Genomic DNA, 26,066 nt, shown 5'->3' with positions numbered 1-26,066 from the left:
GTATCCAAATAGTTAGACATCATAGTAATCAGGAATATTAACAAAAGCTAATCTAAGCGGATCAGAACATTATACATGACAATTGTAGTAGAGGAATAAGAGTATGAAGTCTAGGAGTTGAACAGCGGTAACAACAACCATGAACACCAACCGACAATGGACTAAAGAAACTAGGAGAATTTGGGAGAGAAAGGGAATATGGGAATTTGAAGCAAATGTTGGATATCAGAAGATGATTAGAGAATGGGAGTTAATGGTGATGAAGGGAGGAGAAATGCTAGGAAATGAGGAGAGAAACGGTTATGAGGAATTATGTGAAGAGGTGAAAATTTTAAAAGTTTAAAACTTTTAATATTCACCCGGTTGGGTCGGTGTATAAAGACGCGATTATTCCCCATTGATGGACCGTAACAGATCAGACGGTCCGTCATGGGGATCCGTCGAGGGTGCCCTAACTTGGAAAATTTGAAAGACATACCTAGGCATCACGGATGGTTCCGTCGATGGGTGCAGTAGACCAAATTTTCTGCATATTTCTGGTGATTGATACTTGCACATTTAACACCTATTAAGATAATCTTTTTGTATTTTTTGGACACTTTTTGGACACGTGCCCTAATCTATGCTCTAGCCAACACTAGTAATGAAAAAGAAAAGAGCAATCAAACGGAATATTAAAGAAGTTAAAGCAAAAATAATACAACTATGCCTAGAGAGTCATAAAAAACCTATATTTGGCTAGAGGATACATATTGGGTTGCCTCCAAATCAGTTCTTAATTTAAAGTCGCGGCACAACGGAGTGCTCTTGATTACTCAAACTTCATCAAGATGGTATGCCTCGATCACTTTTTTTGCCGTTTCAGCATGCCCTAGATATATTTTGATTCGCTGCCCGTTCACCTTGAACCTCACACCCTTCTTGTTCTTTAAGTCAATCGCACCATGAGGGAATAGTTGCATGATCGAATAGGGGCCAGTCCATTTGGACTTGAGTTTGCTCGAAAACGAACGCAACCTAGCATTAAACAAAAGCACCAAATCCCCGACCAAAAAATTGCGCTTCTCAATTTTTTGGTCATGGTACTTCTTTATCTTTTCTTTGTAGAGGGCTGAACTTTCATATGCCTTCAAGCGAAATTCATCAAGCTCATTCAACCCGTTTAACCTCTGTTCTGCAGCCTCATTCCAATCCATTTTAAACTTATTCATTACCCACATGGCCTTATGCTCTAATTCAACTTGTAAATGACAATCCTTCCCATATACATGTTGCTATGGGGACATACCTATGGGAGTATCGTATGTTGTCCGGTAGACCCAAAAAGCATCATCAAGCCTCCTTGATCAATCTGTTCTACTAGTATTCACCTTTTTGCCAAAATTTGCTTAGTCTCCCTGTTTGACACCTCAACTTGCCCACTAGTTTGTGGATGGTAATGAGTGGCCACATTATGGCGAACCGTATATTTTTCAAATAATACCTTAAACAGCTTCTAGCAAAAGTGAGATCCCCCATCACCTATAATAACCCTTGGGGTGCCAAATCTGGAAAATATGTTCTTTTTCAAGAACGTGGTGACACTCTTCCCTTCATTATTTGAGACTGCAATAGCTTCTACCCATTTAGACACATAATCCACTGCCACAAGAATGTACTTCATCCTATAAGAATTGACAAAAGGTCCCATTAAGTTAATTCCCCACACATCAAATAACTCAATCGACAAAATGTGGTTTAGAGGGAGCTCTTTCTTTTGCTAAATGCCACCGTCTCTTTGGAGTCTATCACATACCTTGGCAAAATGTGGTTCAGACCTGAATGAACAAGAAGTTGAGAGTTTGGTGAAAGTGCTAAAAAGGTTCAAAAGAGATATAGGGTGGACTATTGCGGACATTATTGGGATCCCTTCTAGTATTTGCTCTCATAAAATCCAACTCATGCCTGATCATAAGCCAAGTATTGAGCACCGGATACGCATAAGCACCTATGCAAGAGGTCGTGAAGAAGGAAATCATTAAGTAGTTGTATGCTGGAGTGATCTATCTGATCGCCGATAGTAGTTGGGTATGACCTCTTCATTGTGTACCTAAGAAAGGGGGAATGACTGTGGTCCCCAATGAAAAAATGAACTTGTTCCAATGAGACCAGTTAATGGATGGAGGGTGTGTATTGATTACCGCAAATTAAATGCATGGACTGAAAAAGACCATTTTCCTATTCCCGTCATGGATCAGATGTTGGATAGACTTGCCGGAAAAGGGTGGTACTGTTTTCTTGATGGTTATTCAGGGTATAATAAGATTTCTATTGCTCCTAAAGATCAAGAAAAAAACCATTTTTACTTGTCCATATGGGACCTTTGCATTCAAAAAAATATCGTTTGGGTTGTGCAATGCACTTGCCACATTTCAGAGATGTATGATGTGATTCATTCGAGCGGTGTTTGAATAATTTATATGAGGCCCTTAAGAGATGTGAAGAGTGAAATTTAGTGCTGAATTGGGGAAAATGTCATTTCATGGTGAAAGAAGCTATTGTTTTGGGTCATCACATTTCAGAAAAGGTCATAGAGGTTGATCGAGCTAAAGTCAAAGTAATAGAGAGACTTCCCCCATAGATCTCTGTGAAAGGTGTGAGAAGCTTTCTTGAGCATGCAGGTTTTTACCGGAGATTCATCAGAGACTTTTCAAAGATTGCACATCCATTGTGCAAACTGCTGAAGAAAGATTGTAAATTTTGCTTAGATGAATCGTGTCTTAAAGCATTCGGTGAGCTAAAAGAAAAATTGGTGTCTGCACCTATCATTATTTCTCCGGATTGGAACAGTTGTGCGATGCTAGTGGGGTAGCTCTTGGTGTTGTATTGGGACAGTGAAAGAACCAAAATTATTCACCCCATTTACTATGCTAGTAAAGCCCTAAATGAAGCTCAGAAGAACTACATAGTGACTGAGCAAGACTTCTTTGCAGTAGTCTTTGCTTTTGAAAAATTTCGCTCCTATTTGCTAGGTACTAGAGTTATAGTGCATACAAACCACTCATCATTGAGATATTTGATGGAAAAGAAGGATGCGAAACCTAGATTGATTCGTTGGGTATTACTGCTAAAAGAATTTTACTTTGAAGGGATGGATAGAAAAGGAACTGAAAATCAAGTTGTTGATCATGTTTCCCGTCTAGAGGATGAAGCTATGAGAGAGTTAGGGGATAAGACGTATATTGATCATACTTTCCCCGGTGAGCATTTATTGGCTTCTTCATAAGACTTGATTCCATGGTTAGCAGATTTTGCGAACTATCTGGCTAGTGATATTGTTCCATCGGACTTGTCCTTTCATCAAAGAAAAAAGTTCATGTATGTGAAGAAGTTCTTTTGGGATGAACCATACTTATATAGGAGTTTTCCCAGAATGTGAGATGTTGAGTGTGTTAGAAGCATGCCATTCCTCACCATTGGTGGACATCACAGCGGTATCCGAACCGCTCATAAGATATTACAATGTGGTTACTATTGGCCAATTCTTCCTCAAGATGATCATGAGTTTGCTAAAACATGTGATCGATGCGAACGAGATGGCGGCATTTCAAGAAAGCAAGAGCTCCCTCTAAACCCCATTCTTGTGACTGAGTTATTTGATGTTTGGGGTATTCACTTTATAGGCCCTTTTGTGAGTTCTCATGGAATGAAGTACATTCTAGTAGAGGTTGATTATGTATCTAAATGGGTCGAAGTCATCGCCCTAGCAAACAATGAAGGGAAGAATGTCATTGCATTCTTAAAAAAAATATTCTCTCGTTCTGGCACCCCAAGGGCAATTGTTAGTGATGGGGGCTCCAACTTCTGCAGCAGATTGTTCAAGGGGTTACAGGAGAAATATGGGGTTCGCCATAATGTGGACACTCCTTACCACCCTCTAGTGGACAAGTTGAAGTGTTGAATTGGGAGATCAAACCGATATTGTCAAAAATAGTGAACGCTAGTAGAACGGATTGGTAAAGGAGGCTTGATGATGCTCTTTTGGCCAAGCGGACAGCGTATAGGACTCCCATAGGTATGTCCCTATACCAACTTGTATATGGGAAAGATTGTCATCTTCCGGTTAAGTTAGAGCATAAATCCGAGTGGGCTATGAAGAAGTTGAAAATGAATTGGAGCGAAGGTGCAGAACAAGGGTTAACTGGGTTGAATGAACTCGATCAATTTTGCTTGAAAGCTTATGAAAGCTCAGCCCTCTACAAAGAAAAGATGAAGAAGTACCATGACCAAAAAAATTGAAAAACAAGAGTTTATTGTCGGGGATTTGGTGCTTTTATTCTATTCTAGGTTGCGCTTGTTTCTGGTCAAGCTCAAGTCCAAATGGACTGGTCCTTACTTGGTTACCCAACTATTCCCTCATGGAGCAGTTGAGTTGGAAACTAAGGAGGGTGTGCGGTTCAATGTGAATGGACAATGCGTAAAAATCTATTTCGGGCATGCTGAATCGGCGAATGAAGTAATCGAGGCCTATCATCTTGATGAAGTCTGAGTAATCAAGTGTCCTCAGTCCTGCCGCGACGTTAAATCAGGCGCTTGTTAGGAAGCAACCCAATACTTGTAGTTTTTATTTCTAGTAATGGTAGCATTTTCTACTAATGGGTTTTAAATTTGCAGGCAAATCCCCATGAAATTCTGCAGAAAATCACTCTGCAGCAGTCACTAACGGATACATCGATGAATCGTTTTGACTATGACATACCGTCGCACGAATCCATCATGCCAGGTACGTTTTTCTATTATTTTCAAACTAGGGCACACGCGATGGAACCAATGATGGACCATTACGATTGAGATGGACCGTCGTCGGGGACTCGTCGCGTCATTAATGAAGCGTACACGACCCAACCCTGCTGGGATTGTTTAAAAATTCAACATTTAAAACCCCCATCCCTTCATTTCACCCATTCCTTCACTCTTTCTCCAATTTCCCTCCCTTTTTAACTTCCAAAGATCATAACCCCTCTCTTTTACAACCAATCATTTTCCCCAAATTCTCCAAATTCCTAAAATTCAGTATCTACTAGTCGGAGTCTGCTGTTGTGGGTCTCTACTTGTTCAACAAGTACATTTCTCTCTTGTTTTTCTCAAATTCTCAGGTATGTGTCTCTAATTTCTACTAATTTATATTGCATTTTTGTTTATCAATTATTATTTGCCTAGTTCTTCTTGATAGGTTAATTCTTTAATAAAATTCTGCCTGACCTAGGTTGAAAATCCTTGAAATTACCGTGTTACAACTCTAGAAATAGGTGCTTTAGCATTGCTAGTTTACTAGGTATTTGGGTTAGACAAATGTAGGTTAAACACTACCAATTCTATTTGGGTCATAGGGGATGTTTGGGGCATCCCCAGTTCTGTCACTGAGTTACATAATGAGACCCTGATGATGGACCGTCGTACCCACGATGGACCGTCGTTGGGTCTGTTCCAACAGCCCTAATACCCCACTGTTCAATTTTCTCCAAGTGTTTACCAATGGCCACATGCGACGGACTGTATTTCCCACGACGGTCCTGCACAACCTTTCTGGTTGTTAGAGACCATATTCCTAAGAGTGTCTCACTTTTTCTAAGTGTCCTCCAACGGACACATGCGACGGACTGTCATTCCCACGACGGTCCATCCTGCACAACCATTCTGGTTGTCACTCACTTTTTCTATGTTTCCACCAACGGACACATGCGATGGACCGTCATTCCCACAACGGTCCGTCCTGCACAACCGTTCTGGTTGTCAGAGACTCTGTTCCTAAGGGTCTCTCTATTTGTGCTAATTTTTATGTAAGTTTCTCTTTATTTGCAGGAAATATGTCTAAAAGATTAATGTAGAGGGTTTTGAGCAAGAAATACAGAAAAGTACCACCTACGGAGCTTGTGACGGTCCGTGATGCTCGTGACGGTCCGTAGGTGGCATCATAGTGCAGTTGCTGAAGGAAGATGGGGAAGTCTGACCAAGTGTGGGGTTACATAAAGCGTGACAGACTGTCGTAGCCATGACGGTATGTACTGCTGGTTCTTCATGAAGATAAAAAAAGTAGTCCCAGTACCCAAATTCCAAGAGTTCAAATGTTTTGGAATGGAGATCCCTGACGGACCGTTGTGCCTGTGACGATCCGTTATACCTGCCGTCGAGGGTAATGAAGAGAGCAGCAGAAGAAATTGCACAAGTATGGGACGACGGAGTCCATGAAGGTCCGTCGTGATCACGACAATCCGTAGCGAGGTCTGTCGATCCAGCCGCGTTTTGACAGATTTCCAGCAAGTAAAGTCCTTATTTAATTAGGTTTTACTTTTTTATATATAGTCCGAAAAACCTCGTTTTTGAGGTTAGACTCTTAATTATTAGACTTTGGATTATTTGGTTAGACTCTTGATTATTTTTTAGACTCTTTGTGAGATTCTTTATTATTTTTGAGACTTTTGTAATTGATTGTTGGTGACTTTTGCTTATTAATCAACTGAACTTTCAGATTTTACTCTTTCTCATTGAACTAAGTGCATGAATTCTTATATCATATTTTTGAATATTGTGATTATGTCTATGGGTAACTAAACTTCATAACCAGGGTTGTGGGAACCATCGGCGAATAATGAGGTAAAACATAACTAAAATAACAATTATAGAATCGTGTATTGCATGTATTGATAATTCTTTCACTTAGAAGTCTTCTTAACGGATGGCCAATGTTAGAACTCGCCTTAATGCTACTTGCTGGACCAAGGAGGTAGATAATAGGAAAAGAATTATCAACATAGATTTAGTGTGTAGTATCTAATAGGCTAGTATTGATTGGTACAAGATAATAACTTAGTCAAATATCAAACGTAGTATAGCAACACACGTAGCCGGACCAAGGTGCAGAGTGAAATTTTCTAGATTTCGGACAAAGGATTTAGAAATACATAACTTATCACTTTGCATGCAAGATACTAGGAAAGAATTGTTATAGTTAGAATTATCAAGTTACGAACCTGTGGGGAACACGTAAACCCTAGTTACTTTTATTAATTGATTAAACTCCAACATTTGAAGCTAGTAGTTGTCTCCTTCAATTTCGCTAGTTATTTTCATTTATTTAAAAATAGAAAACCCCCGTTTTATCATTTTTGCTTTCCAAGGAAGTAATTGACTGACCAATAGTAATAATAAATTGAAGTTAAGTCTAAACTATTTTCCTCGTGGGAACGATCCTAACCTCACTAGTTGGGTTATTTACTTGACACGACCACTTTACTTCTTATTTGAGAAGTAAGTTTGAGCATATCAGATATATCACTCCAACATCTAATCACTTAATGATTTCCTTCTTTACCACCTCTTGCATAGGTTGATTTAAACATCTCTGGTGCTCAATACTTGGCTTATAATCGGGCATGACTTAGATTTTATGTGAACAAATCTCGGAAGGGATCCCAATAATATCCGCAATAGTCCACCCAATAACTCTTTTGAACATTTTTAAAACCTCCACCAACCTCTAAACTTGTTGCACATTCAAATCTGATGCAATAATTACCAGCAAATGGTCACTTTTTACCATGAATACATACCTCAGATGCGGTAGTAGAGCCTGAAGTTCTACTTTTTGAACCTCTTCTATAGATGGTTTCGGGGGTGAAGACTTGCCATTTTTCATATCTAACTCTAAATTTTTTTGTTTAAATTGAACATCACCTCTATCAAGTGCCACGACCAATGACTCATACTCTTAAATACAATCCCTGTCAAAATCCATGATCACTGCCGCTAGTGTTTCTAGCTCCATACGCTCTTCTATTTGTACCTCAAATGACTTTTAAACTCTGTAAGATATGGCAGATACCGATTGGATCTCACTACTCTGCCTCATGGACCTACAAAAGTTGATTGTCACTTCTTCATTGTTCATCAAAAATTTTGTTTGCCCTTTCTCCATATCAACCAAGGCTCTACCCGTAGCAAGGAATGGCCTCCCAAAATTAATGGGCACCTCCAAAATAAACCTCACAATCCAGAATTGGCCGTAAATATAAATGACTCCACCTTTACTAACACATCGTGGAGTATCCCAATAGGCCTCTTTATCTTTCGATCGGCCATCAGTAGTCGCATCGCAGTGGGCTTTGGGTCAACCAAACCCAACTTCTTATAAATAAACAGAGGCATGAGATTTATGCTTGCCCCAAGTTCACATAATGCTTTTGCAAAGTGTTATAACCCGATTGTACATGGAATAGTGAAGGAACACGGATCTTCTTTCTTTTTCACTACAAAACTCGTAGCAATAGCACTACAATGCTGCATTCTACCATCATCCTCAAAACTACTCGATCTTTTCTTATTAAACATATCCTTCATGAACTTGGCATAATCAGGCATTTGTTCGAGAGCTTCGATCAAAGGGACAGCAATTGAAATATTATTCAACATAATAATAAAAAGCCGGTATTTACCATCCTCAGTCATTTTGACTAACCACAATGGAAATGGAGGTGGTGGTCCAGGCATGGGAGTCACCTTTTGGTTTACCTCAACTTCTTTGCCCATTTGGTATTCTAACTCACTACTAACCTCAACTACCTCATCATTGCCTCTTATCACATTTTGTACACTAAACGACATCGGTTGATCAATGGTTCGCTTACCACCTGGAGTTGTTACTTCCAACAATGTACATCATTTTTATGATTTTGGCCAGTATTGCTAGGAAGAGTGCCCGGTTGGCGTGGGTTCACAGTTGAAGATAATTGGGTCATTTTTAACTCAAGATGCTTGATCGAGATTGCATGTGCATCAACTTTTTTGCCTAATACTTGCTAAGTCACTCCTCAACTCTTTAGTGTTCTCATCACTAACATCAAGCCTTCTCCTCATTTTTTGCTACATATCCTCAACTTGGGCCATACTACCTCCACTATCCCTTGGAGCAATTTCACGATTTTGAGGTGGAACATAGGGCCCACTGCTATCATTTCTATTACCATACTTACCATGGTTGAAATTGTTGTCGCGATTTTAATTCCCATCTCGGTCATAATGTCCCTCTCAATAGTAATTACCATAGTTCCGACCTTGGTTTCTTTTACCTTGGCGCATATTTTCCTGATTGGAGCCTTGGACGTTTGGTCGGAAACCCCTCGTCTTAATATTTACCGCATAAGTGTCTTCCTCGTAGTAATACTCATCAGTTGGTCGTGGTGGTTTAGAAATGTAGTTCACCGCTTTACCTTTTCTGCATCCCTAGTGACATGTTTTAACACCAACCCAAGCTTTGTGATCATTTGAGCTATTTCCTCAATAATCTCTTCTGTGGCTTGCGTTGTGTGTGGATTGCACTACAAAAGTGTTTCTACAGTTTTTGACTTCGTAGTTCTACACGCATTATTATTTTGGGAGATTTTATCTAACTTCTCAATAATCTTAGCATAAGGACACTCCCTTATAAGAAACACCCACTATCGTATTCAATACTGCTTTATTATTATCATCCTGTCCCTGATAGAAGTATTGTTTTAGTGACTCATAATCGATGCGGTGATTGGGGACACTTCTCAAGAAAAAGGTGAACCTTCCCCAAGAACTAGTGAGTGATTCTCCCGTTAGTGCCACAAAGTTGTTCACCCTATCTTTGTGGTATATCTTCTTAGACACCGGGTAGTAACGTTCTAAGAACACATCTCTCAGTTGATTCCAGTGTAAATTGTGTTATAGGGGAGTTCGGTAAACCATATAGTGGCCGCTCCCGTTAGTGAGAGAGAAAACACTCTTAACCCAATTACGTCCATATTCAAGTCAGGCCTCCCTACATACTCTTATACACTGACCTCACCTTGGCGATGTGAGCATGTGGATCCTCAGAAGATAGACCAGAAAAATAACCCCTAGCGGTGACAATTTACATCAGACTACTAGTTAGCACGAATGTATGGCCATGTGGTAGGGGAGGCAAGACAAGTGGGCCCGTCAGAGTCACTAATATTATCATATCCCCTATAATACTCTTGAGGGTGTGGAGCGGGAGTTTGCCTCCGTATTTCACCTTCCCCACGATTTTCAGGTAATAGTTGGTCATGAGCATTAACCGATGGTGGAAGCTTCAGGTTGTGTCTTCATCGAGAATACCCAAATTTTGATTAATTTTGCATAGTGTGCGCTCTTGTTCGGAGTTGGGTGAGAGTATGGGTTCTCCTCCAGTTTGCATACTTGGCATACACGGATGTTAGATCTGCAAGAGACAAAAAAAAAGTAAAATTAGGAGAATGTTGACTAAACTTTGGTAATAAGCTTAAAGTTAATCTAAGATTCACTTTCCTTGATACCGGCGCAAAAATTTGATACACTCAAATTTACTTCTCGAAAAGAAGTATAAAAGGTTGTATCAAGTAAAGAACCCAACTATGAAGTTGGGGTCGATCCCACGAGGAAAAATAATTTAGACTTATCTTGAACCTATTATTACTTCTATTTAGTCAAGTCCTTTCCAAGAAACAAGTAACAAAAGGGGGGATTTTAAGAAATAACTATAATTAATTATTTCTAAGTAAATAAGTAACAGGTTCAAAGATTTGATTTTTATCAAGAAATGAGAGTAACTAGGGCTTAACTATTCTCCACAGGTTCATAACACGATAATGCTAGCTATACAATCATTTCCTAGTATCTTACATGCAAAGTGGTAAGTTATGTATTCCTAATTTCTTGGTCCAGCAACTATGAAATTTCACTCTGCACCTTCGTCCGGCTATGTGTGTATGCTTTACTAAACCTTACCTTTACCTCATATTCAGCATCATATTCGATGTTTGTCTTAATTGTTACTTCGCATCAACCGACACTAGCCTATAACATAGTGTATACTTTATCTAAGTTGATATATTTTTTCTTATTATCTACCTCCTTGGTCCGGGAAGTAGCAACAAGGCGAGTTCTAATGCATACACTCGTTAAAAAGACTTCTAAATGAAAGAATTATTAATACATGCAAGACACTATTCGAGAATTTTTATTTTAGATAGGTTTTACCTTCTTATTTAATCATGGTTCCCACAACCCTAGTTATGGATTTTAGTTACCCATGTTAATAAATTAAATAATTCATATTAATTAGATAAGAATTCATGCACTTACTTTGATGAGATTGAAGAAAGCCCAGAAGATTACTTGAATTAATCAAAAACTTGCAACAAACCATTCCAGAAAATAAAGTGATTTTCACAATATCCCAAAATTCAAAAATTAGAATAATAAAACTAGAAAATATCCAAGATTCAAACCCCAAAAACGAGGTTTTTACAAGTATTTATAATAATAGAGTCCTAACAAAAGAGGGAAATCTATTTAACGAAAATCTGCTGAAAAAACGCGTTAGAGTCGAGGACTGGAGAACAGACCCGTCGAGGTCACGACGGACCGTCGAGGCCCTCCGTCGTTCCATACTTAACTCCTTTTTCTTCTGCTTTCTTCACTAACTTTCTGTTACAATCCACGAACATGGATGACAATTCGTTGCGTGCACGACGGTCCGTCTATGTCTTCTGTTCTTCCATACTTAGAATCTTTTGGAGATGTGTACTGGGGCTACTTTCTGTTAACATTGACGGGTGTGCAGGACGGTTCGTCGTGGCTATGACGGTCCGTCGAGTGACTCTGTAGACCTACACTTGGTAAGAATTCCCCAACTTCCTTTAGCAACCTTTTACTTCGTACAATGGTGGCCACCTACGTACCGTCGAGGTCACTACGGACTGTCGGTGGCTCGATAGGTCGTCATTTCTGTAATGTTCAGCACAATTCTCCCACGTTCTCCTTGTGGACAGATTTCCTGCAAACAAATAGAACACTACATTAAAACCAATACAAAAAGGCCTTAGACACACATTAAACTTAAGGAAAAAGCATTGAAAGTATCGTGAAACTACGGTACATCAGTACTGATCACCTTTCTCAAACATTTTATTATGAGAAAGAAATTTTAAAAAAAAGGCTTCTAAAAGAAATAGAAATGAAGTGTTTGTGGATATATGGGATCTAAAGGAACAATCAAAAATTCTTATAAAATGGGAGAAAGTGAAGTCGACTATAAAAAGGGAAAAGTGTAGTTTTCTATGCATGTGGAGTCTTTCCATAGTCTCCTCTTCGGTTCTCAAAGAGGTCATTTTGATGATTTTGTTTCTTTTTAGGGTGGGGTTGGGAGCTAGTAGGGGCTGGTAGGGGGGTGAAATAAAAAAAATTGAAGGTAAAAATATTTTTAAAAATAAAATGAAAAATTATTTTTGGAGGAGCGGTGGGGTAGGGGGTGGGTGTTGGGGCGGTGGTCGAGGCAGGGGTGAAACAAAGAAAAAATTGAAGTCGAAAATAATTTTTAAAAACAAATTTACATAATTTTTTGGGGGGAGGGGGTGATGGAAGAGGGGGAGAGGGGTATGGGTGAAAAAATAAATCTAAGTTGAAAAAACAATTTAAAAAATAAAATCAATTTTTTTTTGGCGTGGCTGGGGTGGGGGGCTACTAGGGTGGTAGGGGCATGGGGGTGGAGGTTAGGGGTGAGAATATAAAAATTTGAAGTTGAAATTATTTTTAAACACCAAATTGAGAAATTTTTAGGGAGGTGGGGGGGGGGGGGTGTGGAGGTCTAGAAGGGGTGAAAAAATTAAAATTTGAATTCAAAATATTTTTTTTAAAAAAAAAACAAACTTAATTTTTTTTGAAGGTGTGGGAGGAGGGGTGGGTGGTTGGAGTCGAGGGTTGGGGTTAAAAAAGAAAATTTTGAAATTGAAAATATTTTTTTAAAAAAAAAAAACAATCTTTTTTGGAGGGCAGTGGAGGGATGATCGAGGTCGGTGGGAGGAGCGGAGTGAAAATATAAAATTTTGAATTAAACTATTTTGTAAAAATTGATGTTTTTTTTTTGAAAAAAAAAAGATATAATTTGAAGTTTGATGAGAGTTTTGGAAAATATTTTCCTTTACTTTTGAAGGGAAATCATTTTCCTTAATTTTGAGGAAAATAAGTTGATTTAGAAAACATTTTCCAAAACTTTTGTCCCAAACAAACTTGAGAAAATTTTAAAACATTTTCCAGAAAAAGTTTTTGTTTATACTAATCATTCTCTTAATCTCTACTGCAAGGAGATGTCAATTACATCAATGCAAATCTTCTATGAGGTAAGTTGTGTATTGAACTATGTCCAAAAATCTTCATGGTATTGTGCATGTTATCTAGTTTCTTTTTTTCATTAATTTTCCCTCTTTTATTCTAGAAAGATAGGCTCAGGGTTATCTAGTGTAATTAAAGTGGGCATAATATCATTCTGATACTTCTGACGTCAACTATCTTTTTATTATGATTGGAGACTTCTAATGTAAACTATTTTTTTGTGGATGATGATAAACTCTTTGTTTTTCTTATGGTTGGAGATTAGTTATTTGATGTAATTGAAGTCACTATTTTCTATTGTATTTTCGAAACCATTTCTTATATATAGTTTTATATGTGATTTTGAAATGTTATATTTGTCTTCTGCTAGTAAATGTCAGCATTTTATAGAAGGACGAGGGGTTCTCATGTTTTTTAAGTTACTATTTATATTCTTAAAGTAACAGTTAACATATCTACAAAAATGTCAACATTTTGGTTGGTAAATTTGTCAACAACAATGTTAGAGCCAATGTTCATAAATTACTAATAAAATCTTCAGGTTGTTACCAACCGAGTTTTGGTATGTAAGTTTACCAACGAATATACTTTGTTGGCAAAATTTTCCGACATGCCTTTTAGCAACACTTTATTTTCATTAGTAATTGGTAAATAACTCGATTTATCAGCCAGTTTGATAGATTTACCGACATATATTTTGTTGATAATTATGCCTTATTTTGTAGTGTGAGTCACAATAGAAATTTAAAACGTGAAATCACATATTTGCCTCAATCTAAGATTATCTACGTGCTCATAGGAAGTTTCAGTTACTATAAAAAAAATAAAGTCGTAAGAAAATTGACCTAAACACACTCCGAATAAGGTAAAAAAACAAGAAAAGTGAAAAGCCAAGATTAATCTGTGTTTTATAAGTCATGGAAGAAATAGTTGAGATTAAGTATATTTTTCTAATTCAAAAAACCTCTTCACACATTAACTATTCAAGTTATAAAAGTCCAGGAAAAAAAAATTTCTTAAAATTTTTGTTAGTTTCTTTCTTTGTTCCTCCTTTATGCACAATAAATCAAGAATCAAGAAACCAAGGTACTTTTTGTTGTGTTTTTATTGTTGTTGATAAGATTTTTTTATAATATATGGTTGCATGTAAATAATTGAATGCATATGTTTATAATTAACGAAAACATTATTTGGTTTGGTTTCCTTTTTATTGATTTTTATTTTTTCAATGTATAAAAAAATATGACAGATTTTGATAAACCACAAGCTAGGATGAAGAATATTTTGACTCATATAAATTACAAAAACCTAAGCAAAGATGTCATAATTATTTACGAATGTTATCATAGATGTGAAAAAAATTAAATCATTTTAACAAACTTCATTTTGGGGGTCTATTATTTTATAATAAGGATGTTGATAAATTATTTGTTCTTGCGATTCCATGATCTTTGAGTTTAGATTTTCTTTGTTACATACTTTTCGATGTTTATTTTACTGTTCATCAAGGCGAGTTATCAAAACAGTTTGTCAATCTCTGTTGTGTGCGGTCGGTATATTCAAATTTACTTTGTGAGACTACTGATGAAGGTGATTTTTGAAAATTTTGAATTTCCTTTTTTTTAAAAGAAAATGATGATTTTGATAAATAATTTGTTGTCATTTCACAATCTAGAATTTTTAATTTTCTTTTTCGTTCTTTCCAATGTTTTTAAAAGATTAATTAGAATGTAACTTTTTGGGGTTCATTATTTTTTTTGCTAAAGTTTTCATTTGTTTGTTTATTTCATTCTTGTATGATCGTTGACACCCAATGCTGATAACCTTTAAATATTTCAAAAATGTTATTCAATTAAATATTTATTTTTTAAAATATATTTCTAGTTCAAAATGTTAGTGTATTTTGTACAAATATATATATTTTAGTATGCATACTTTATAAAAAGAGTTTATTAAAATATTTTAGAATTATTAATAAATATAAAAATAATTTGTTTTACTGAAATGTTTAAAAATTTAAGTGAGTTTATTTATATAAAAAACATTATAATATATATAATATTTTAATTGGATATCATCTCTTTAATTTTCCTCAAAATCATTTAAATCCTAGTCTATTCTATTCTAATTTCTTTCAATTCTAGTCTATTCAATTCTAATTGTATTTCAATTATATTCACTCTTCCATTCCAATTCTAGCTACTTTTTATTGTAATTTTGGCCATTCAAATTCAATCCAATGTGATTTTGAGATTTCATCTTATAATCTGGAGCATCCATCTCATAATATTGAATCTCGGCCCCTCATCTATTTAATAACTAACGGTTCAGATTCACTCATCCTTTCTTTCCTTTTTGATATCAGAAGACCCAAACCCTAAATATTCTATTTTTCTACTCCTCCTTTCCTCCCTCTCTATCCGCCCTCTCTCCCACCTTTTCTCTCCACCGACGACTCTCTTTATGCCCTCGCCTCTTGTCCTCTCTCTCCTTCCTTCTCTCCCTTTCCGGCGGTGGATAGTAGCCAGGAGAGGAAAACAGCAGTTTCGGCAAGACCAGCAGTCGTCTGCCTATGTTTCTCTCCTCTCCTTTCTCCAGTGAGGCAAACAAAAGCAACCGGCCATAGAAGCAACGAAAAAGATGCAACCAAGAGACTCCAGTGAAGGCAGCAGCACCAGGAACTCCATTAGGCTGAAACAACACCACTAGCCGGCGAATCGTAAACAACAACAGCAACAACCATCTCCTGCACAAAATTGGCAGCCAGCCGGTGAAGAAGATCAGCGACCAGGCAAACTCCGGCCTGAGTGATCCAGTGAAGCCAACAACTGAACGACACCAGCAGCAGTGGCCAGTCGCTTGCCTCATGTCCCCTCTCTTATTTCTGGACAACAACTCTGAACCAGTAAACTAGACGAACGACAGTAAAGCTTTCGAATGTTTCAAAATGGTCAAAAGATGGATATTTGACGATCCGTTCGGGTAGATTTCATTTAAAATTATTATCTCATTTTAGCAATTTCATTCTTCTTCTTATCTGCAATGTGATGAAAGTTCTATGCATTTTTGGTGTAGAAGTTCTCTTAGTCATAAAATTTAACTACTAGTTATGACCATCATATTTTACAAACGGTGTATGTGTGATAGAAGTTGAATTATAGTCTCCTTGATGTGCTTGTTGCTTTTGATCATTTAGCTCATGATCTGTTTCACAAGAATATTGTGTGGAAGTTTGCTCCTGTATTTTTAACAATACCTAGACAGATGATTCTTGGTTAAACTTGTTAAGTTTAGTTATGAAATCACCGATTATCTTGAGATGTCCTTGTTGATTATTACCTCCAATAATGACATTTAATCCCTTTGATTTATGCAATTTTACTTGTAGTAGTGGTAATAATTTTTATGATAATTGAGATTGCTACTTGAGTTTAGATTGATCCTCGACATATTTCACTTTTCTTGTCGTGAAATATTATTTTACGAATTTGTTAACACTTTTTGACTTGTGTTTTCTTCCTTTAATATAATTATTACATCCTTGCTTGAAATTGATTAATTGATACTAAAGTGATTTTTATGGTATTGTGCTAATCCGGACAGATTTCTCGTCTCTTGGGTAAGGTAATCTTTTTTTTGTATTTTATTTACTAATGTTAATTGATCATAATTGACTTGATTGAAGTTGAATTGATTCTCAATTATTAAATTTTAGTAAAAGTATATTTGATTGAGCAAAAAATAATTTCAAATAATATTACTGATTTGGTTTTTTCTTTTAATAAGGAAAATGATATGTTATTGATCCTAATTAGTTTCTTGACATATATTTCATGCGCTCTCCTCCACTATATAAAGAGATGACCTCATTCTCATTAGGATAGGCTTTAACAACCACAAAAAGACTCATTCTCATTAGGATATGCTTTAACCAACAGAAAAAGAGTTGGAGGCTTTCACTTAGCAATTATCAGAAACTCTCTCAACTCTAAAGAAAAAATTTAAAACAAAAGTCTTGTGAATTCTAAGAGGGCTCTCCAATCGATTTTGTTGTATTCGGATCGTATAATTGATTGAGTTTGTCTTCATTGCAGATAAATTTCTGCTTTAACTGGTTAGTTGTTTCTCCGTTAGATTAAATTTAATCTTTCTTATTATGTTGAATGTTGTTGTGTGTTTGACTGAACAAAAGAACCACTCGATTTAATTTTCGTTGTTCCCTTTCTCTATGTGATATAATGTCTATGGTTATTCTTTATTTGTTTTGATCTCCTATGTGTGTAGTGTGTGTGTGTGTGTGTGTGTGTGTGTATTTGCCCAAGTGCTTCCACATGGGGTGCTCCAGTTTTGTTTGTTAAGAAGAAGGATAGTATCATGTGAATGTGTATAGATTACTGCCAATTGAATAGAATCACTATTCAGAACAAGCATCCCTTGCCTCGAATAGACGATCTCCTTAACCAATGCAAGGGGCAGTAGTTTCTCTAAGATACGGCGAACATCAATTGAAAATTAGGCCTAAGGATGTTCCCAAGACGATGTTTAGAACTCTCTATGTACATAATGAGTTTTAGGTTATGTCGTTTGGGTTTACCAATGCACCTACAACTTTTATGAGTTTGATGAATGGGGTGTTCAAACCATTTCTTGATTCGTTTGTGACAGAATTTATTGTTAATATTTTGGGTTATTCGAAAAGTGAAGAAGAACATGGCAACATTCTTTGCACTGATTTGGGTGTTCTTGGGAAGCAAAATTTGTATGCTAAATTTTTCAAGTATGAATTTTCTTTGAAATCGGTCTTATTTTTTTTGCCATGTAGATGTTCAAAAGATCAAGGTGGTTAAGAACTGGTTTCATCGTAGTTCTGGGATGAAATTTAGGAGTTTTGTGGGATTCACTAGCCCTAGCGTGAATTCTTTTTTTTCTAAAATGAACAAAGATCTGTTTTAACCCCAATTATTCCTATAAATGAATTGACTTAATTAGGTAAAAAATACAACTTTGTCATTCCCAAATTCGGATTACAACTTTGTCATTCCCAAATTCGAATTGGGTTTTCGTTAATCCGACAACCCAACTTCCGAAAGGAATAACTAACTCATCTGAACTAAGAATCGCGCAAACTCGGATGAAAATATTATTCTAAGGTCTTTCCAACCATATTTGTAAATACACCTAACACATCCTGAGCTGAGAGTTATGGTCATTTGAAGATGACCAAAACACACATTTTAACTTACTTAAAATTTTCAGATTTTCTTATTTTTTTCAAAATGAGTATTTTCAGATTTTGAACTCTTTTCTAGTTCTTTTTAGTTGCGAGATTTTGAAATGTCTCCCCCTTCGGATCATTCATCCTGGAATGAGGTTACTCTTACAAGACTTAGGGTAGCAACATCAAGTTCATACATCCACAAACAATTGCAACAAAAAGAATATGCTTACTCAAAATTTAGATAGTAGTAAGAAGAAACTTAGTACCTTGGTGTGCATTTTATCCGAATTCCAAAAGAAGCAAATATCGTTTTTTCATGTCCAATTTCGCTTTCCGTGTAGCTTCTTCAACAAATTAGTTCCTCAAAATTACATTGACTGATGCTGCCTTTTGATCTCAATAGTCTCAGGTGCTATGATGAAGGAAGGATCATCCATGCACTTTTTCAGCACGAAGACATGAAACACCAGATGAACCGCAACTAACTCTTCTGATAGCTCAAACTCATAAGCTATTTTCCAATCCACTTGGAAATTCTATATGGACCAACATACCAGGAAATTATATGTGGACCAACATACCTGGGACAGAGTCACTAATACAAAAAGGGATATAAGGGAATTAAAAATGGCATTAGCATCCATAACTATGGCTGCTATAGCCATTACCAGCCAATGCCCTTTAGCCGTTGTATCAAGGGCCGGGAAAGACTTTTGCAGCCATTTAGAAGTAAAGTTTAGTGTCAATTGGTTTCGGCAATTAAAAAGGCTACATAATACAATTCAAAGAGGTAGGTTTCTCATGTAGCATCCATTTAAATAGAAATTAAAACCAACTAAATTGTCACAAAAACACATTTGTTCTAGTGGGAATTGCTTGTGGCAATTTAGATGGATGTTAAATCCAAAAAAAAAATAGTAGTTATATTTTGTAGTGTCAATTCTTATAGCGGGTAAGCCTACTAAATTGATGCTAAAGCGCATTAGTTCTAGTGGCCATAAATAAAGGTTTTAAATAAAATTTAATATGATAATCATGTTCATGTAGTGTCCATTTTGATTGCATGTAAATTTCATCAAGATGCTACTAAAAGTTCATATCTTTAATGACATAGGTTTTGTGCTAATTATAAAGGCTAGAATATCCTTTTGAAACCATGTTAGTTTCCCCCATTTACTGTCCAATGTTTTAGTCTAGAAAATTCAATTTGTTTGATGCTAAAATTAACAAACTTTAACAAAAAAAATTTAGCCTTAAATAATAATGACCACATCCATTTATAAAATTATCTAGTTTGCACTTCTACCGATAAATCGAATAAAATTCTAATCAAAAGAGTGCCTGTTCGATGTGATGATGTTTGAAAAATTCAAAAAAACATATAATGTACTTCATTGAATGTAATTCATCTCATCAAATATAAAAAAAATTAATTTTTAATCCAAACTATAGTATCGTAACTTTAAAACTAAATTTATATTTAACAAACTAGTATCATTATATAACAAATCCAATAAAATAGTGTCTTCAACGAATTTCCACAATGGTTCACCCTATTGAAATATTTAATAGGCATTATTTGAAAATCATACCGCATGACATGAAATAATAAAATAAATGAGTCAAAAGATGAAATTAAAATGATAAAAACATCACGAGATCAAACAATTTCTCATACTCTAACAAAATATTACATAAAAAAGCTATGTGAAAATACCAATGACCCTGTTATGCAAAAGACACTGCATTATGAACAAATTCACAACCTAGACAACAAACAAAGAAAAAGCAAAAGAACATTCATTGTCTGAGCAACAAACTATGAAATAACGGAAGCACTTTAACAATCTGAGTATCAAAAAAAGAAAAACATTTCAGAGGACAAAAACAATGAGGGGCATTCTACCTGAAGCAATCTGCCCAGATGTGGCTTGCTGAATGTACAATGCATGAACATATGCTTCAATTAGCAAACATACTCCATGAAAAATAATGATAAAACTAGCAAAATGGATGTACAATACACACACATACATTAATTTATGTCTCAAAATCCCTATTATTTAGGGGCTAAGTCACGATCAAATTTACATCAGTATTGAACACTCAAATCCTATTTAAGGTATACAAATATCTTACCAATAGAAACAGGCAGCAAGCTAGAGAATGATAGACACTTAAAATTCATACATCGGAGAAGAAAATCATTGTGCAAAGTAGCTTTAGTAATTAGACCACTATTATGCAACTGTGCCAACAAAACCTATAGTTAGAAGTAACTAAACTTTGTGGAAGTGGTGCCATTTTGATGTTTCAATATGTGTATCTTTTATATTTCGTGTCACCACCGGGGATCACCCCTTAGACGTAACCGGCATCGTCATCATTCTCGGAGAGGACTTAGAATATCCTCTTAGCATTCGTCATAACATATCATAGGTTAAAATGAGGAAAAATTAAAACATTTTACATATTGAGGTGTACATAGACCTCTCACATACTACATATGGAGTTTACTTAGATCCTCACATATGAAGCTTATATAGGCTTCACGTTTAGACAATATAACCGACAAATAAGGATTTAATCTAATAATATCGTCTCACATTAAACCATGTAAAACTCATTAGAACATTAGGGCATATCCCTTATACAAATCCATGATTGTCAAATAGGTCTTATAATAATATCTTCAACACAAGGAAAGAAATGAATGTCTTTATACTATAGTGAAACTACTAAGGTAGAGTATGTGGCACCATCCTCGAACTCGAGGACCTACAAAAACCTGGAGAAAAGTCCATGTCTTCTTGCAAGCGACCTTGATACCCCTCAATCTCCCGAACCTACATTGTTTGGGAAAAGGGAAAGAATACGGGTTAGTATGGGTTAGTACAAACACATGTACTAAGTGTGGAAACATATGCACATAAATAATTAAAATCATGCTTAAAGGTACATTTAGTTCAAATACATGATAAGTCACTTTCGAAAGCCTTTATGCACACTTATGAATCATATACAAGTCAATAGACAAAATAATACTCAAGGCAAGTCCATATTCAACAGAAGACCAATACCATCACAAAGTCAAGTCAACATTGTATTATAAACATAAGGTCATTTTATCATGAATGACATCATTTAAAGATCATATAAGTATAAAAAAAACTCCAGCATAATGTCCTAGCAACAATTCATGTACAAGAGTTCATAAGATAACAACATATATATCAGACCCTTACTCACAACCCCTTCCCAAGCCTACAAAGTGCAATGCCTATGTAAAGCCCCATAACCCCACATAGTCAAGTAAACCAAGTAAAGGATCATAAGCAATGTCAACATTTCATATATCTTCATATCTTTCATGTTCATAAGCACGTAAATCATTATACACCAATAACACGTTCACCAATGAAAATAATATCATATAGGTTCATCAGCATGTAAAGTCATCATATAAAATTCATACATATCATAATTACATAAGAACAAACTCCTAGGACTTCCCTAAAGGACCACTTGTGCCATGCATTAGTAGAGTCAAAACCCCTTACATCACCCTAGCTAGTGTTCACTTAATTACTTGTATTTTACTTTCGGGAATAATCGCCTTAACCGACATAGACCATGTGAGCTAAATATAGAATTCCAAGTTATGAAACCCTACACCAAAAGAAGGTGATCTACTTGCCAAGGTAGGACCAAAACATGAACATAACATTCTATGTGGATCCACGAGCTAGTATTCCTATGGAGGCAACATAGTTAAGGAACTAGGAGATATATCTTGAAACCTCTACATGACCATTATCAATTGGAACCCTCATCTAATGAGAATGCTTGGTGAATCTACCTTCTATGGATAGTCAACACCCCTCGTTATCAAGTTAATGTGGTGCTAAGTTAAACTCCCTTTTTGAAATATCTTTAAGTCATATTAATAATCACAGCTTAGTATAGATCATAGGAGACTAACCCCTTGTATATCATGTTATTAGCTCATTATGTATTACATGAGAATGTCCTTTCATAACAACCTTTCATTCGTGAGATCAACATATTATAATCATATCATAGTAAGGCACACAAGTGGATCATATTCAACCTTGTATCAACATACCCTAAACATGATCTCAAAATTAATATAGTCAAGAAATTTCATCATATCATAATCTTCTTAATCTAATCAATTATATTACATCAGTTGCACAACATTGTCACCAATTATAATCCATCATTATTGAAGCAAAGAGTTCAAGATAACAAAGTCTTACCGAATAGCCTCCATGTCCTTCATCAAAAATCTCACCCTCAATTCATCACAATTATACAATAATCCACTCATCATCATCCTAATAGAGTGAATCAAACAATAACATAACCAATTCTCAATAATCCTAATCATCTACAAGTCCAATTAATAGGTAGTGTTAGGGTAAAAGATTTAATTCATAGATTCTATCATAGAAGTACAAAAATAAATCAATATATAATCATAATCCCTCACTAATAATCAAAAGAAACCAACATCAAATCAAATTTAAATCCAATTCACGAATTGAGAAGAAACACATATTTTTGACATCTTTTGAAATCATTTTTGAAGATCCTCTTTGGGAAAGAGATCCCAAGAGTGAAGAGCTTCCATACATTAGGATTCCTTAGTGTTTGATGGAGAAAAGGTGAAGTGTTGAATTCCTACACGAGCTTTGAATTGTTCTTCAATGGGGTGTTGCACTAGAGAGAGAAAGAAGAGAGAAGTTGGAGAGAATTTGTGTTTGGGAATTGTGGGGGTGTTAGGTTAGTGTAATGAGGTTTAGGTCTTATATAGTCCCTCAACTGACTTAATTAAACCTCCCTTAACCATTAATTAACCAACTAAATAATTAAGTCCCTTAACATAAAATTTGATTGTCAAACTCGACCCGGATTGACGAGACCCGGCCTACAGGCCGTCGACTGGACCACGGACCGTCCTGCTTGTCCGTGGTTTGGGACAAAGACTGGTTATTTTGACAATTTTGATTAATTGGCTTAGGCTGGACCTATAACTCCATCGACGAGCCGTTGACCCATCAACGACTAATCCTTTTTTCTGTCCTTTCGCCACTGTCCATTTGACAGCTTTTGGTCAAATTCAAGGGTCCTCTCCAAGGACCCTTTGGATGATCCTTGAGAAGTCGTACCCTGACGTTTGATCCTAAACACACTCTTCTATATGTTTAACACATTTTACTCATTTTCATTAATTCCGACTCTTAAAACCCCATGAAATATGTAAAAACACACTAGTTCACATTTCACCAAACGTCATGGACGTTTCTTGACGTTTTTACTTTAACACTTCCCAAATATTTTGAATACATTGTCTTAGGTCTATAAACACTTTTACAAGTATTAGTTCATCATGTGAGACTCTATATTAGGTCATGGAATTTCGGAGTGTTACATTTCGTGATCAACGACACTAACCTAATGTTTGAGTGTTTACGAATCGAAGCTAGTAAAGTAACCCAACCAAGTGTTGGAGTTGTGTCCCAACGGAGTGGTAATGAAATTAGTGGCTACTTAGAATTCCGTTCTAAATAGTGATAGCTCAAGACCATTTTCGAGTTAAACACAAATTAGATTCAATTTGTGACACCAAAGTGTCAAATAACAAGAAAAAAGAGTTTTGTCACAAGTAATAGAATAGAAACAATAAAGGACAAAATAAGTATGGGAGAGATCTCTTGAGGTGTGACCGCAATATATGTTGACACAAAAAAAGTGTACATGCTTTTTATATGAAAATTCATTAGACAATGGTTACTAGGCTATGCTTTAGGTAAATTTAAGTTCCCTCTCGGGAAACTTAGACCATATAAAATGGGTTCATGTCGGAAACCACTCGTCTAAAACAACCAACATATGCCTTACCCACACCCTGACCATTTGATTGAGGGTGCTTGGATAAGGGAGTAGGGATTACCTTCTCGGGCTGAACCTTATTTCGAATTACTCCTTAGCCCATCAATCTAGTGGTCCTTGTTTTGTAACCTCCCTTTTGGGCAATCCGAAAATACATGAATGCTCTTTTATTTTAAACTAAAAACAATTAAATTAAACCACAAGCACTACGTTAAATCACCATTACAATACATCTAATCGTATAAGCAAGCAAGACTTAATTGTAATATCAACACACATTTGCTAAATCACACTCCAAGAATGGGGGTTTTTAGACACACATCAAACATTAATTAAATATACTTAAAATGATAAAGGAATCAAGTGGGTATAAGATATTAAACCTAAAAAATAGCAAACGAAGGTAAATGGAGAAGACCCACTTCCAAGATTGGAAGAAGAACTTCTTCTTCAAGCTTCCTCAAAACCCTCTCCAAATTTGAGAGACAAATTAAGAATAAAGTTTCTAAAATAAAAAGTATATATTTTTTACACTCTAAAATTTTCTTTTAACAATAAAAGATTTCAGTATTTATAGACTTCAGATTTAGTGATGGTGGATCCATTCGTCGTTTTTAGTCGTGAATCACCGAGCGATTAGGTGACTAGCCCTTTCTTTGGTTTGTCGCCGTTTGTTCTTGCCTCAATATCCATGCATGCGGTTTGGTTGGGAAAAATAACTCTACTTCGGAGAACTATTTGGCAAAGCATCGACTGCTTCTTTTTGTCACATTTTGATCCACTTCCTTCAAGGCTCACTTGTTGTAGCAGAAGGAAAAACTTTGCTATATGGCGTATCGCCAAGTGTGCTTGGTGATGCGCACTTTGAATCTTCAGTTGTTTTCTTCTATTTTAGCACTTAAATGTCAATGCTCCTACAAAATCCCCAAATACCTGAAACTTAAAAGTTTTTATCAGATATTGAGATAAAATACACAAATTGAGGACACTCTTTCATTAAAATAAGGCCCTAGATGAGTCCGATTTGAGGATTCATCAAATTCAAACCCAAACAATTAGCATACCAGAAAGTGGTACCCGATCCCATAGTTACGCCAGAATATGGCAATGTGATCCTATTTAGGTTTGTCGTAATATGATCTCATCATTATGTCAGTACATGACAATCTGATCCTAGTTAGTTATGCCATAATGTGGCAATCCAATCCGTCAACACACCACAATCACAAACACAAATACACTCTCAAGTTATACAATCAAGAAGTGATCCATGCATATAGACATTCATCTATCTCTTTTACAACAAGTGTGATCAATAATGCAACATTCATATATATATATACAAGTCTCGTAATGAATAATGAACAAACATACATCACACAATCACAATTATCACCTACCTCGAATCAACATTTGAATACCCGACGAACTTGAATCTTCCATTTTCAGATTCTTTTCGCTTGTTCTAGGTCTACAAATAATTAATATACAAAAGGATCAAAAAACAATATCCAATTACTCGGATAATAGTTGATAATATCAACCCTAGGTCAACCCTTGATCTCATGTATCCGAACTAGAGCTTTTACCACCATAGTTTCCAATTCAAAACCCTCCACAATTAACTGATAAGCAGTATAGAATTAGTACTGGACACCTTTCTCGGACATTTTATTATTAGAAAGAAATTAAATAAATACAAAACAAAAGTCTTCTAAAACATTAAATATATGTTTAATAGCTTGTATTAGATATTATA

General features: G+C 35.8%; 1 protein-coding gene and 1 long non-coding RNA gene across 2 annotated transcripts; one reads left to right on the top strand and one right to left on the bottom strand.

Moving 5' to 3' along the window:
• Positions 1-815: 815 nt before the first annotated feature.
• LOC138341832 (uncharacterized) lies at positions 816-1,196 on the bottom strand. The gene has a single exon (XM_069293746.1). The coding sequence runs from the start codon at positions 1,194-1,196 to the stop codon at positions 816-818; it is 381 nt and encodes a 126-aa protein (XP_069149847.1).
• Positions 1,197-15,556: 14,360 nt separating this feature from the next.
• Positions 15,557-19,524, top strand: LOC138348341 (uncharacterized). Its single transcript, XR_011220869.1, has 2 exons — positions 15,557-16,155; positions 18,795-19,524. It is a non-coding gene; the product is annotated as an uncharacterized lncRNA (long non-coding RNA).
• Positions 19,525-26,066: the final 6,542 nt, after the last annotated feature.

The sequence above is a fragment of the Solanum lycopersicum genome, chromosome 1, assembly GCF_036512215.1.
Source record: "Solanum lycopersicum chromosome 1, SLM_r2.1".
In the NCBI taxonomy this organism is placed as follows: domain Eukaryota; kingdom Viridiplantae; phylum Streptophyta; class Magnoliopsida; order Solanales; family Solanaceae; genus Solanum; species Solanum lycopersicum.
Note: the sequence above shows the minus strand (reverse complement) of the source record. Positions and strands in the feature narration are given on the sequence as shown.